A 14,602-nucleotide genomic window follows, 5' to 3' on the forward strand; every position below is an offset into this window, starting at 1 on the left:
ACCTGACCTGCGTTGGCCTGTTATTAACACATAACTTTGGTTTGTCCCCATGGGCGTGGAACGAGCTGTTATGTATTCCAATACCCAAGCCACAAGGCTCCACCAGAGGAAACTGATGGAGATGAGGAGGTAATCCATATTATGAGCATGGACACCCCCAAAAGCCCTACACCCCAAAGCCTGCATGGACACACATCTAGAGAGCGGGAACACTCACGCCAGGGTAATGACACTGAAATCCAGCCAGTTCCAGGGGTCTCGCAGGTAAGTGAACTCATTTAGACAAAACCCTCTCGCCAGTATCTTGATCAGAGCTTCGAAGGTGTAAATGACAGTGAAGGCATACCTGGGGAGGAGGTGGGGAGACATTAACTGTGCCACGGAGGGACCAGGTGCTCCCTCTGCCAGGCGTGAGGACTGAATCCCTGTGGTTGTTCCGAGGAAACACATACAAAGACCATAGCCAAGGTGAAGGAGAAGGGGCCAGGAAGAAGCTAGACACACACTGAGGAGTCACAGAAGTGGACTGGGGGGGGGGGGAGAGAGTGGGGGGGTGGGAGGGGAGGGGAGAGAAAGAGAGAGGAGAGTCGTGTGACAGCAGCAGCTCCTGAGTGGGCAGAGGACAATGTCAGGCGAAGAACGAGGCTCCCGTTCAGTGCGAGGCCTCCATCCTATGGAGGCTGGAGGTTCCCTTCCCAACCTGTGGCTGTTGGGAGATGTGGAAGAGGCACAGGTCTCTGTCGTTGTCCTCTTCCTGTACCTCCCTACTTCCAGACCTCTTTTCCTTTCCCACCATGCCTGGCGTAGCTGTGCTCCTGGCCTCCTTACCGTGGAAGAGAAGACATCTGATTCACAGACGTTTTCTCAGCAGGGCAGAGCCTGATGGAACTGGGTGTCTCAAGACAGCCCCTTTGTTCTGCTGCGCCCCTTGTTGGGTTTAGATTTGAAGAGCTGAGGTTGGAAGTGAGGTGATGTTTCTGCAATGCTCAGAATCCTTCAATCACCAGTGGCAATGGCTACCACACCCTGGCTACCATCAGATCTACCTGAAGGCCTTGCTCCAGAGGTCCCTGGGCTGTCCTCACAGTGTCTGGTTCAGCAGGTCTGAGGTGGGACTCAAGGATTGGAATTTCTAACATGTTCCCAGCTGGTGCTAATATGGGGAACCGCGGGCTCAGATGTACACATGAATCGCACATGACTTAGCGCTGAGGGAATGGCTGATTTGCAAAGGCTTTGCTGTGCAAACATGAGAATCTGAGCTCAGATCCTTGACACACATGTGAAAAGCCAGGTGTGGCAGCACATGTGTGCTTCTAACCCCAGCACTAGGTAAGTGGAGACCGAGGCTCCCTGGCCAGTCAATCTGGCTGAATCTGTGAGCTCTAGGCTCAATTAGACACCCTGCCTCAAAAACCAAGGTGGAGAACAACTGAAAAGAAACTGTACACCAGCCTTGCATCAACCATATACACAGGCATGTACACACACACACACACACACACACACACACACACACACACACACGAGGACTCTTGACTAAACATGTAAACGTGCATTCACCCCACCCTTCCTGAAGCTCCTTCAGGATGACAGAGGATTTTTCAAAGACACGAAGCCCGTAGGATAAATACAAGCTGCTCTGCACAGCCCCGGACAGTTTGGGACTTAGAGATGCTCGGGACTCCAGGGGTGTGTGTGTGGGAGAGGGAGCAGGTGGGGCACAAAAGCCTGTTCCATTCTCCTCCGGAAGCAGCTGGGCCTTCTAGACCCAACTTCACCACCCATTCAGTGGGGGATTGCCTGCTACTGAGGTGGACTGGACGCTTTTTCTCAGGAGGTGAACATGAGGGAGAATGGAGCAGCCTGAGGCTGGAAAGCAGAACTTCCATGGAAAGGCAGGCACCTCCCACTTCTGCCTTTGCTGAGTTCCCGGAAGTCGGTCAGATTCACAGCTCGTGAAGATCTAGCCTGTTCTCTGTCCACTGGGGTCTAGTCATGTAGCCCAGGCTGCTCTTGAACTTGTGACCCTCCGACATAGCTTTCTGAGGGCTGGGATCGCAGGAATCTGATAGCGCAGCCTCAGTAGGCTCAACACTTAATAAGAAAGCTGGCCAAGGAGCACTGTGAATTTGAGGGATGCTTGGAATCAAAACCAAAACATGAGGCAGGCACGGTGGTGCATTCCTGTGATCCCACACTGGAGAGGATGAAGTGGAGGATTGCTGTGATCCACAGGCCAGACTGGACCTTATACACGAGTATCAGGCCAACCGGTGCTGTATAGCATGGTCCTGTCTCCAACAACATCACCAAAATAAAACAAAAGTCCAGGGAACCAAAGAGGGTGTAAAGAGAAGAAAGAATGAAGGGAGGACTAAGGAAATCTAGAGAAAGAAAAAATCCCATCTATTGATATTTTTAGAGTTAAAAGTTGTGATAAACATTTCTTAATGCAAGAACAGGAATCTATTTTTTAAAAAGCATTAAAGAACAAAACATAACTTCTGGAAGCAAGATTGCAAATAGTTTTAGAAATCTCAGAAAATAAAACCCAAAGCAGGAATGAATAAAATGGAAAATCAGAGAATCTGTTTGCTCCAAGACTAAGAGGAAATCTGGAAAAAAATAGATTGGAGGAAAGCAATCACAGGCCAGGCCTCTGCTGCAGGAGGCTCTCTCTCTCCGCAGACCAGGCCTCTGCTGCAGGAGGCTCTCTCTCTCTCTCTCTCTCTCTCTCTCTCTCTCTCTCCCCCCCCCCCCCCCCCCCCGCAGACCAGGCCTCTGCTGCAGGAGGCTCTCTCTCTCCGCAGACCAGGCCTCTGCTGCAGGAGGGAGGCAGAGAGCACAGGCTGTCCTCACGCACGGGCAAGCAGGCAGAGGGCCACTGCCCACACCCCTGGCTCCCGAGAACTGGAAACCTGCTGTCTTAACTGTTTGGGGTTTTGTTGTTGTTTTTTCATTTTTAATTTATTCTTCCCCACATTTTTTGGTGTTACCTTAAAAAAAAACTATAGAGACTTTTTAAATATCAGTCTGAGTGATTTGAATATTTGCATGCTCATTTTTAAATATTTAATGTAAGTTTTTTCTTTTATTTATTCCTTCTATTTCTTTCCCCTTTAATTTCTTCTACTGTCAGTTCTATTTTCTCTTTTGGAGCAGGAGCTCAGCACAGGCCGAGGCTCTGGGGTTGTAAGTTACCACACCCAGCTTTCATATTCAATCTTTACTTCCTCCTTTTTCCTCACTTCCTCTCTCTCTCTCTCTCTCTCTCTCTCTCTCTCTCTCTCTCTCTCCACAGTCTATCTACATAGCTCTAGCTGTCCTGGATCTCACTCTGTAGACCAGGCTGTCCTCAAACTCACAGAGATCCGCCTGCCTCCTGAGTGCTGTATTAAAGGTGTGGCTACCACATCTAACATTCTTCGACTTTTACCCAGTTCCCTCCATTGGATCCAATTTTTGTCTTTGTTCTTTTTTCTTATCTTGTCCTCTAAATTTTTTTTTTTTTTGGATTTTCATTGTTTTTGTTTCTGGTGGTTTGGTTGGCTCCTCCATCCTCCTTTTTTTTTTTTTTTTTTTTTTTTTTTTTAGGACAGGGTCTCACTCTATAGCTCTGGCTGTCCTAGAACTCACTATAGAGACCAGGCTGGCTGAAAATTCATAGAGATCTGCCTGCCTCTGCTTCCCAAGTGCAGCTCCAGGAAAGAGGAGATCCTAGTAGAACAGCAGATGAGCAAATGTGGATTAGGGAGGAATCAACAATAACAAAGCAATAGCATTTATGCATTCCTTTCCACAGTTCCTCTGAAAGTTATATTCTCAATTCTCCAACTAAAATACACAGACCATGGGCTGGAGAGATGACTGCATGGTCAAGAGAACTGTCTGCTCTTCCAAAGGACCAGATTTCAGTTCCCAGCACCCGCATGGAGGCTGACAACCACCTGTAACTCCAGTTCCAGGGGGTTGGATGCCCTCTTCTGGCCTCCATGGGTGTTGCACAAATGTGGTGGACAGACATATATGCAGGCAAAATATGCATACACATAAAATAAAAATAAATCTTTTTATAAAAGCATGCATGTCAGTGGAATGGATTTTTTTTTTAAAGACTCAACTGTTTGCTGGCTACCAGAAACTCATGTCACAGCAAAGGTGAACACAGGGCACGGGGGACTGAGAAAGATAAACAAATGGAATCTAAAATCTAACAGGAGCAGCTGTACTCATATCCCAGAAAACAGACTTCAAGCCCAAGTTAGAGGACACCAAGAAAGTCATTTCATGTTGATACAGTGAACAATCAATCTAAAGGATATAATAGTTAAGTTTAAAATAATAAAAAACACCTGGATAATTTCTTGCGTGTTACCATATCATAATAAAATAAAAGGGACAGTCAACAGCAAGAGAAATTACAGAAAACATATAAATATGTGAAACTGAACAATACACTTTGGAACAATTAGTGGGCAACCAAAGAGATCCAATGAAGGGTAGTAAAATTCCTAGAGCCAAGCTAAAATTAAAATATAATGTTCCAGAACCTGTTGGAGGTGGTAAAAGCAGTTCTAAAATATATGTTTGTTTACAGCTATAAATGCCTATGTTAAAATGAGAGAGATATCAAATAACTTAATGGTGCATCTCAAGGCCTTAGAAAAAAGGGAACAAGCCAATCTCAAGAGCAGTAGAAGAAAAATTAAAGATCAGAGATGAAATTAATGAAATGCAAACTAAAAAAGTCATAAAAAACTATTTTGTTATTTGAAATGATAACATTGGCAAATGCTTACCAAAGTAATCAATAGAAAGAAAGGACATAAGCTAATAAAACTAGAGACAGAAAGGGTATTACAGCATGTACCACTGAGACACGGGATCATTAGGAATTTTTAAGATATTTATTAGTGTGTGTGTGTGTGTGTGTGTGTGTGTGTGTGTGTGTGTGTGTGTAGACAGACATGCGGAGTTCAGAGGACAACTTGCAGAAGTCAGTTCTCTCCTTGTGCCATGTGAGTCTCATCAGACTTGATGACAAGCATTCTTACCTTCTGAGTCATCTCAGCCCCACTGGGGAATACCTTGAAAGCTTATACTCTAATAAATTGAAAACTCTTGAAGAAATTGACACATTTCTAGAAACACACAATCTAAAAATATAGAACTGGGAAGTTGTAAAACCTAAACAGATCGATAGCAAGCTATGAAATTGAAGTATTCTCCCACCAAAGCAGCCAGGACCAGATGGATTCAGCACATGTGTAAAGCTGAATTTTCCCAGCTGTTTAAAGAAAGAGACAGAACGCTCCCAAGCTCATTCCACAGAGTCTATATTACCCTTGCACTAACACTAAACAAAGACACAACAAAAAAAAAAAAGAGAGAAAACCATAGTTTTGTATCCTTCATGAACAGACAGCAGAAATCCTCAGCAAAAACCTTGCGGAATTCAACAGCACATTAACGCGATCACACACCACCATCAAGCTGGTGTGTAAACAATTGTTCAACACCTGCAAACCAATAAGTGTAACACAACCACCTCGTGGATGCAGGAAGGACAGAATTTTAACAAAATTAAACATCACGTTATGACAAAACTCCGTGAAGAACCCAGGAATGGGAGGCTCTTACTTCACCAGGGTAAAGGTACCTGACAGCCTTACAGCAGACGTTGTACTGAATGGGGGAGCAGAAAGCATGTGTTCCAAAGTCAGGGATGAGACCAAGCTGGCCACTATCCCCAATCCTAGTCAGTGTATTTTTATTGAAATTTTATTTATCATTTGTGTGTGTGTGTGTGTGTGTGTGTGTGTGTGTGTGTGTGTGTGTGTGAGAGAGAGAGAGAGAGAGAGAGAGAGAGAGAGAGAGAGAGAGAGAGAGATGTATCACAGTACATGTGTGTGGAGGCCAAAGGACAATTTGTAAGAATTGACTTTCTCCTCCTGTTTTGTGGGTTCTGGGGACTGAACTCAGACTGTCAGGCTTGCACAGCAGGTACTCTTACCTGCTGAGCCGTCTCGCTGGCTCTTAATATATTTCTTGAAAGTTTTGCCAGAGTAATATGAAAGAAAAAATAAAGATACAAACAGGGAACTGAAAAGTCATGTTATTTGCAGATGATATGGTCCTGCGTTTAAAAGCCCAGAAGACTCCACTAGACGGTTCTTAGCTCTAAGCCAACATACAGATATCACTAGCCTTTCTACACAGAACTGACAAAGTCACCAAGCAAGAAACTGAAGCAAAAATCCATTTACAAGACTCCCCTCAATATATATATAAATAAACCTAACCAATGTGAAAGATTTCTATAATGAAAATTAGAAAACATGGAAGAAAGAAATAGAAAAGATACTAGAAGGTGGAAAGACCATCCATGGTTCATGATTTAGCAGAATTTATACTGTGAAAATGGCCATATTGTTGGAAGATACCCACATATTCAATATTTCCCATCAAAATTCCACTGATGTTCCTTCAGAGCTAGAAAAAGCAACTCTCGGGACTTGTTATGGAAGCACAAAAAGTCCCACATAGGTAAAACCATCTGATAGGCTGGGCCAAGGAAGGGGGCTCCGCCAACAAAGACAAAAGCACCTGGGAGGTGTCTTGATGACTGACTTCAAATTATGGAGCCGTAGTAACAAAAGTACAACATAATACCGAAAGAAAAACAGATAGAGCAATGGACTCAATTAGAAGACCCAGGAACAAACCCACACAGATAACACCCTCGGATTTTTGACTGAGATGCTGGAGTTTTACACTGGAGGAAGATGGTATTTTTAACAAGCAGTACTTCAAAACTGCATGCAGACGTGTACAAGATGTAAATTAGCTCCCTCCACCACATCCTGTGTAAGATCAGCTCAGAATGGGTCAAAAGGCCACAAAGGTAAGGCTAGAACATTTGAAATCACTGCAGAAAAACAGGGCAGAATGCTTCAAGATACAGATGCAGGCAAGGACAGTCTAAAGAGAGCTCCACCAACTCTGAATGAAATCAAAAGACCTCTGGATGCAGAAGAAAACACCCAGCAGACGGAGTGACGACCTGAAGGATGGAGGGAATCTTTATCAGCTATAAATCTGAGAGGGTACTCATTTCTAGGATCTATAAAGAACCCAAAAAACTAAACATGACAAAACCAAATCATTCAATCAATAAAAAGGCAAATCAATTGGACAGATAGATCTCAAAAAGAGGACATGCAAAAGACAATACAAATATGTGTATATGTATATACATGCATATATACATATATATATTATATATATATATGAAAAATATTCACTTTCCTTAACCATCAGGGAAATACAAATCAGACTCACTGCCGGGCGGTGGTGGCGCACGCCTTTAATCCCAGCACTCAGGAGGCAGAGGCAGGCGGATCTTTGTGAGTTCGAGGCCGGCCTGGTCTACAAAGCGAGATCCAGGAAAGGCGCAAAGCTACACAGAGAAACCCTATCTCAAAAAAAAAAATCAGACTCACTGAGACCTATCTCCATCTCAGCCAGGACACAGAACACAAGCGGTAGCAAGGATTTGGAAAAAGGATCTCTACACACTGTTGGTGGTGATGCAAATTAGTGCAAACACTTTGGAAATCAGCATGGTGGACCCTCAAAGAACTGAAAGTAAGACTACCACACAATGTAGCTCTTCAACATCTGGGTCTGTGTCCCAAACAGGCAAAACCAGAGAGGTACCTATGCATTCATGTTTATTGAAGTCCTGTTTGCAATAAGCAATGTCAGAATCAGCCTAGGTCTTCATCAACAGATAAGCGAATAAAGAAAGTGTGTGTGTGTGTGTGTGTGTGTGTGTGTGTGTGTGTGTGTGTGAATCTTGTATACATGTATGATAATGTCATAATGAAACCCATTGTTTCGTATAGTTAACATGCAATAATAAAAATTTTGAGAATGTTAATGGAAATATATAAAGAATATGATATGAGGGTGTATAGAAATGTCTATGATTTGTATGGCTAAATAATTGTAACAAACATTAACTTTGAAATGAAAACCAGATTTAAAAGACTAATTTTTTCACGTGGTGAGAGAAACAGTGTTGGAGACTCCCTAAGAAGCCCAGCTGGCCACATGGTCAATGTCATCCTCCAATTGTCCCCTACCTTCTTGAGTTTTCTAAATCAGAACATCTCCACTCTGAACTATTGGATGTTGGGAAGTTTCGGTGGATATTTCCAACTTTTCAGATCAAACAGACCCAGAAATGATCGAGAAAGTTCTCTGCAAAGACTACTTTCAGAGTTTCACCGAAGGATGAGGACCCAGCCCTGCACCACCGAGTGCCGGCAGCTCAGTGCCTCGTCAGGCCCAGCAGGAGCAGAGGTGTGTTCTCCCCTTGGTGGATCTGGCGGGGGTCCTGCTTCATGATGGTCAGTTGCAGCATCCAGATGTGGTTTTTAATGTTTGTCCAGTGCTCGTTTCCTTATGTTTTCTCGGGTGATAAAGGAAATATTAGATAAGAGGAAAGAGTCAGAACCACACAGCCACTCACTCTCCCTCTTCTCTCTCTCTCTCTCTCTCTCTCTCTCTCTCTCTCTCTCTCTCTCTCTCTCTCTCTCTCGATATTTTGTGTATGCTATAACAAATAAAGCTTTCCTGAAGATCAGAGGGCAAAACCAGCCACTAGTTAGCCATAGAGGCCAGGCAGAGGTGGCTTACACCTTTAATCCCAGCAACTGGGATCTCATGCCTTTGCTCCCAGTACTTGGGAGGCACACATATCTTTAATTCCAGCACTAGGAAGATTGAGACAAGAAGTGATATGGCTGGGTAGAGAATAGGAATATAAGGTGGGAGGAGACAGGAGCTCAGTCACTTTTGGCTGAGGAGTTGGTCAGGTGAGAGGTGGTGGTGGCTTATTCCTTTGTCTCTCTGATCTTTCAGCATTTACTCTGATATCTGGCTCCAGGTTTTTATTAAGACCAATTAGGATTTGTTCTCTCTCTCTCTCTCTCTCTCTCTCTCTCTCTCTCTCTCTCTCTCTCTCTCTCTCTCTCTGTGTGTGGTGTGCATGTATGTGTGCAAGTGTGCCATGAAGGTATGCACATGGAGGTCAGAGAACAACCTTGTGTGCAATCCTCACCTTACACTTTGTTTTGACAAAGCTGTCTTATTTGCTACTGTGGTCACGAGGCTGTGAGCATCCAGACTCTCCTGCCTGCGTCTCTGGTCTTCCAGTAGGAATGCTGGGGTGTGCTGTGAGGCCCAGACATGAGTTCTGGGGACCCAAATTCATGTCCTCAGGTCGCACGGCAAGCACATCCCCCATTTCCCACATCCTCTATATGTTTTTGTTGTTTTACACAATTATTTGACAAAAATGCCTAAGCTTTTGAAAAGGGACACCAGGATGAGGCGGTCATCAGGCTGATGGAATTCAGTGAGCCTGATATCTGTCATGGTTTTTGTTTTCTTAAGCGTGTATCTGCTTCTGCTGGATTATCCACGTCTCCTCCACCTGTCTCATGATGGGGAGATCCATGCTACGCCTTCATGGTGGAGTCTATTTATCACTTATGTCTGAGACTCGTTGTTCTGGTTGCAGGATTTAGGTGTCTATTTCTGTCATTATTATACTTCAGCAAGCCATTTCTGAAGTGATGATTCATTTTTGTAAACTGGGATATTATGAGAGGCAACAGTAACAATGACAGATGAAAGTTGAACAAATGTAGACCACTGTCTACATAGAGGATTCAAGGCCATCCTGCAATACATGAGACCCAGTTAAAAAAAATTAAATGAATTATATGTCCCTTGGTCCAGAAACTTCTACTTCTAAAAACTCATCTCTCAAATTTTGTTGCATTAGCTGTACAAAGATATGTGCACAAGGGTATTCATCAAAGAATTAATCATGACACATAAGAATTCTTATTATGATTAGGACTTATCATAGAGAATAGTTCAATTCTACCTCTTCCATGCTGGTAAAATCTATCCATCCAATTTCCACAAACCTACTTGCTGCTGAGATTTTTAGTGAGATTTCACTGAAATCTATAGATAAATTTGGGCAGGACTAACAATTTAATAATAGTAATCTTCCCATCCATTATCACAAGATATATTTAAATTTATGTAAGTACTTTAAAATTTCTCAATAATGTTTCTTCATTTTTTAGTACAAAGGTCTTGGGCATATATTTTATAGCACCATTTGAATCTATTAGCCCCATTTTGCTATTTATCTCTTCTCCAATTATTAATTTTTTCTTTCTGTTTGCCTTTGGTTTATTTTATTATTTCTCTAGTTCTGTGCCAGATTTTTCAGCCTTTGCTGATATTAAGATCCTACACTTCTGAGCTGTAAATCGCCTCCCTGAGAACTATTTTTTTTCTCCCTATAGGTGCTGATTAAACTTGATTTTAATGTTTTTGTCCCTAGAGATTCTGCAGCTTTAGTTTGTAACCCGTCTTTTGTACAAGATTTCTTTAAGGGCAGCTTTAAAATAGATGAGTAAAGACTTCCTCTTTTCCCTCAGCTTCCTGTCATTTTCTCATTTACTGCAGAATGATGAGAGTTCACTATTTGCTATTCTTGTCTGTGGAACTAACTGGATTGGGTTTTGTGGTTGTTGTTTGTTTTGTTTTGGGGTGGGGCTAATATGAAGTTAACTTATATGGTTTTGTGGCTTAATCTTAGAGCGATACGGTGTGCAATGAATTTTCCTATTCCTATCCCCTCTCCATCATTACAGACTTTTCACACTCTGTCTTTTACAGGCAGAGAGAAATGCAACTCTTCAGATCCTCCAATAGCTTTGCACGTTCACTCACGTTCTTCAGTTTGCAAATACGTCCTTGCATCGCTCATGGCAAAGCTCTAACTTACCCCTGAGTTTAGCATTCAGTATCGTGCTTGTCTGGCCCTCTGCTCTTGGTGCTAGCTTTTCCGTCTGTCCTTCCTTACATCTCTGCCCATTCTCTTGTACTATCTGAGACAGTCTTATATAGCCCAGGCTGGCCTAGAACTTGCTATGTTGCTCAGGCTGGCCTTGGACTCCTGCTCTCCCTGCCTCTGCTTCCTGAGTGCTGAGGTTTCAGGCATGTGTTGCCATGTCTGGCTTCCCCTTTCGTTAATTGAAACCTTTCTGTAGCGTTTTTTGTGTGGGGTGTGCATGCCCAGCTGTGCGGGTGTGTGTGTGTGTGTGTGTGTGTGTGTGTGTGTGTGTGTGTGTGTGTGTGCATGCCCAGCTGTGCAGTTGCAACACAGTCACTAAGCTGACTGGCCGGTGAGCTCAGGGGAGACACTTGTCTCTGTCCCCAGCACTGGGAGACTGTGTGAGCCACCACATCTGATTCTTTATGTGGTGCCAAGTTGATAATCAAAGGGAAAAATGGTCACTTATCAACTCAGGACTATTATTAAGACAGCAATTTTTACATTTATTCTAAACAAACAAAGCAAACAAACAAACCACTGGGGTGGTGCACACCTTTAACCCCAGCACTCGGGAGGCAGAGCCAGGTGAGTCACTGTGAGTTCGAGGCCAGCCTGGTCTACAGAGCGAGATCCAGGACAGCCAGAGCTGTTACACAGAGAAACCCTGTCTCGTAAAACAAACAAAGCAAACATTTATTCCACCCATACCTACTCTTCCCCACCCCCAGCTTGCAGAAGTATGTTTTCTCTTTCAACCAAGTGGGTTCCGGGATGAAACTCAGGTCATGGGGTGGCATCAAGCATCCTCCCCACTGAGCCATCTTGCCGGCCCCTAGACCTCTTTGAATTTCTCCCCTTAGAGACGCTGTGTTACGTGACTTCTCCCCCATACTCTGTCCTTTCCCCTTTCAGTGTTTTGTGTTTGTATCTTGTCAACTCTTCCGAGGACTCTAAAGCTTGCAGGGGGTCAAATGCCTGGATCTCATCTTTCTCAGTCCGCTCAGGGGCTGAAGGGGAACCCGTCTGCTCAGGGACTGAAGGGGAGCCCGTCTGCTCAGGGGCAGAAGGGGAACCCGTCTGCTCAGGGGCTGAAGGGGAGCCCGTCTGCTCAGGGACTGAAGGGGAGCCCGTCTGCTCAGGGGCTGAAGGGGAGCCCGTCTGCTCAGGGGCAGAAGGGGAACCCGTCTGCTCAGGGGCTGAAGGGGAGCCCGTCTGCTCAGGGGCTTGCGGTTCCTCCACCCACTTTTGGTCTCCCAAGCTTGTTTTGACACCTACGTCGCTGTGTTTCCTTCCCGTCTCCTTTGTTCTTGTGTTTATACAGTTCTTGTACCCATGCTGTCATTGTACTGGCATTTTGAGAGAGAGGGTAAAATGTATGCATCCTGTCTTCCATATTTAACCACAGTCCCCAGGTGACTCCCAAATGACTCACAGTGAGAAGAAAAATGCTTGCATTAGGAATTCTGAAAGACGGAAAGATCTAAATGCAGTAGTATCACCTCAACCGTATAAAAGATGAGTTTTATAGTTTACCTAGGCATTACATTCTGGTTTATGTTTTCAGTGCCTGCCATTTTATGCAGTGCTCATTTGTTTTTGAATTATTATTATTATTATTATTATTATTATTATTGCTATTATTTTGTTTTGCTTTGTTTTGAGACAGGATCCCACTCTAGCCCAAGCTAGTCTGGAACTCCCAATGCAGACCAAACTTGCCTTGGAGTTGTCACGGTCTTCCTGCCTCAGCCTCCCAAGTGCTGGGATGACGGGCTTATACTTAGACTTCAGGTTTACAGTTGTTTTGTTTTTAAAGTATCTCACCAATAAACATACACACAATAAACAAGTACATGGACAGTAGCGTAGTCACTGTCAAGTGAAGACTTCACTAGTCAGTCTGGCTAGCAGTCAATGCTGTCAACTGAGTGGCGTGAACACCAGAAATTAATTCCCTCACGGTCTGGGAAGTTGAATGAGGCCCTGGCAGGGTGAGGGACTGGAAAAGGTTTCCTTCTTACGTTGTAGGTGGCTGTCTTCTCTTGCATTCTCACAGGGCATGGGGAGAAATGGGGTTTTTCTTCCTTGCAGAGCATTTAAGTTCTTGCTGCTCTAACCCTAATCCTGGAGACCTTACTTAGCCATCTCCTTAAAGGCTACACAAAAGGTCAGGCTCCAAGCTACAAATTTGGGGACAGGGCACAGCTCTGTGTGACAACTGTCCATGTCCCCAAATAGAATGTCTTGACTCTCTACAGTCCCTACCCGATTACATTCTCCTGTCTCAGGGTTCCCCTCCACATATTTTGCATTTTCACGGTTTATTTCACTTCTATTTTTAACTCCTATTCTGCTACACTTCGGATGTGTCTCCTCAGAATGCGTGTTTTGACCAGGTGGGGTGACATCTCTCTGCACTTGCAGCACTGACCCAAGAGTTTGAGGGGTGGTACCAGGAGGACAAGGAGTTCAAGGCTAACTTGAGGTACATAGCAAATTCAAAGTCAGCCTGGGCCTCATGAGACCCTGTCTCAAAACAAAACAAAACAAAACCCATTTTGCCAACTTAATTCCCCAGTTCATGTATTTTAAATCCTTTCTTACTTATTTGTTGACTTTTGTGAGTGTTGATGTAATGCTGCAGGATGGCCCTTACCACAGCCCATGCAGGTGCTGGCACCGGCCTCTTGGATTCCCCATTCCCCATAACTACGAGTCAATAAATATGATTTGCAAATGACCAAGCCTCGGGTACTTTGTTATAGCAAAGGAAGCAGACTAAGTCAGCTCCTAAGTGAAATTGTTTTGCTTGCCTTCAAATTTTGTGTAAATGGAACCATAGTTATAGAATCCTTTAGTTTTGATCAACATTCTTAAGACTTATTCCTGTTCTCATGTGGACCCACGGCTTATCTACATTCATTGTTATAAATTATCCAATTAAGAATATAACAGCCGGGCGGTGGTGGCGCACGCCTTTAATCCCAGCACTTGGGAGGCAGAGCCAGGCGGATCTCTGTGAGTTCGAGGCCAGCCTGGGCTACCAAGTGAGTTTCAGGAAAGGCGCAAAGCTACACAGAGAAACCCTGTCTCGAAAAGCAAAAAAAAAAAAAAAACAAAAAAACAAACAAACAAACAAAAAAAAACCGATATAACAAACATTGAATGCACTGAACAGCCATGGACATTTGAGTTCCTTCCATACTGCCGTAGGTAGTGTCTGTAGGCTTCCTCGGTGCTGGGCTGTGGTGCCCACAGGGGGGATTCGGTTGTGTGTGTGCACCTGAGTATAATGGAAGAGCACAGGGTACGTGCATCTTCCTCTTTATTAGTCGCCACTGCTACCGAACTTCTCCAAATCCACGCACCACCCACCATCGGCGGAACAGCTTCCAGTTCCCCACAGCTCTCCAGACACTTGGAATGGCTGCAGTTCCAGCATTTTCCCTACACGATGGGTGCCTAGTCATTTCCCACCGTAGTTTTAATTTTGTTCTCCTCGATAAAAAAAATTTAAGAACTTTCATGAGTTAATAGACCACTTGGAATTCTGCCTGTTCAAATTTTTATCTCACTCTAAAATGGACTGGGCTGCCATGTTTTTAAATTTGATTTTTGGAGAGGGGTTCATGACTCTAGTATAAGTTCTCCTTTAACTGCCCTGGTACA

The 14,602-nt window shown here is 44.0% G+C and overlaps 1 protein-coding gene across 5 annotated transcripts in view; it reads right to left on the reverse strand.

The window, feature by feature from the left end:
• Nucleotides 1-14,602, reverse strand: part of Scn10a (sodium voltage-gated channel alpha subunit 10) — a 94,264-nt gene that overhangs the window by 69,841 nt on the left and 9,821 nt on the right. For all 5 annotated transcript variants that reach the window (XM_076577354.1, XM_076577353.1, XM_006986723.3 and 2 more), the window contains exon 4: nucleotides 218-346. In XM_076577354.1, coding sequence (XP_076433469.1) covers nucleotides 218-346 — 129 coding nt within the window. The remainder of the gene's footprint in view (nucleotides 1-217; nucleotides 347-14,602) is intronic.

This window comes from Peromyscus maniculatus, chromosome 7 (assembly GCF_049852395.1).
Source record: "Peromyscus maniculatus bairdii isolate BWxNUB_F1_BW_parent chromosome 7, HU_Pman_BW_mat_3.1, whole genome shotgun sequence".
Classification (NCBI taxonomy): domain Eukaryota; kingdom Metazoa; phylum Chordata; class Mammalia; order Rodentia; family Cricetidae; genus Peromyscus; species Peromyscus maniculatus.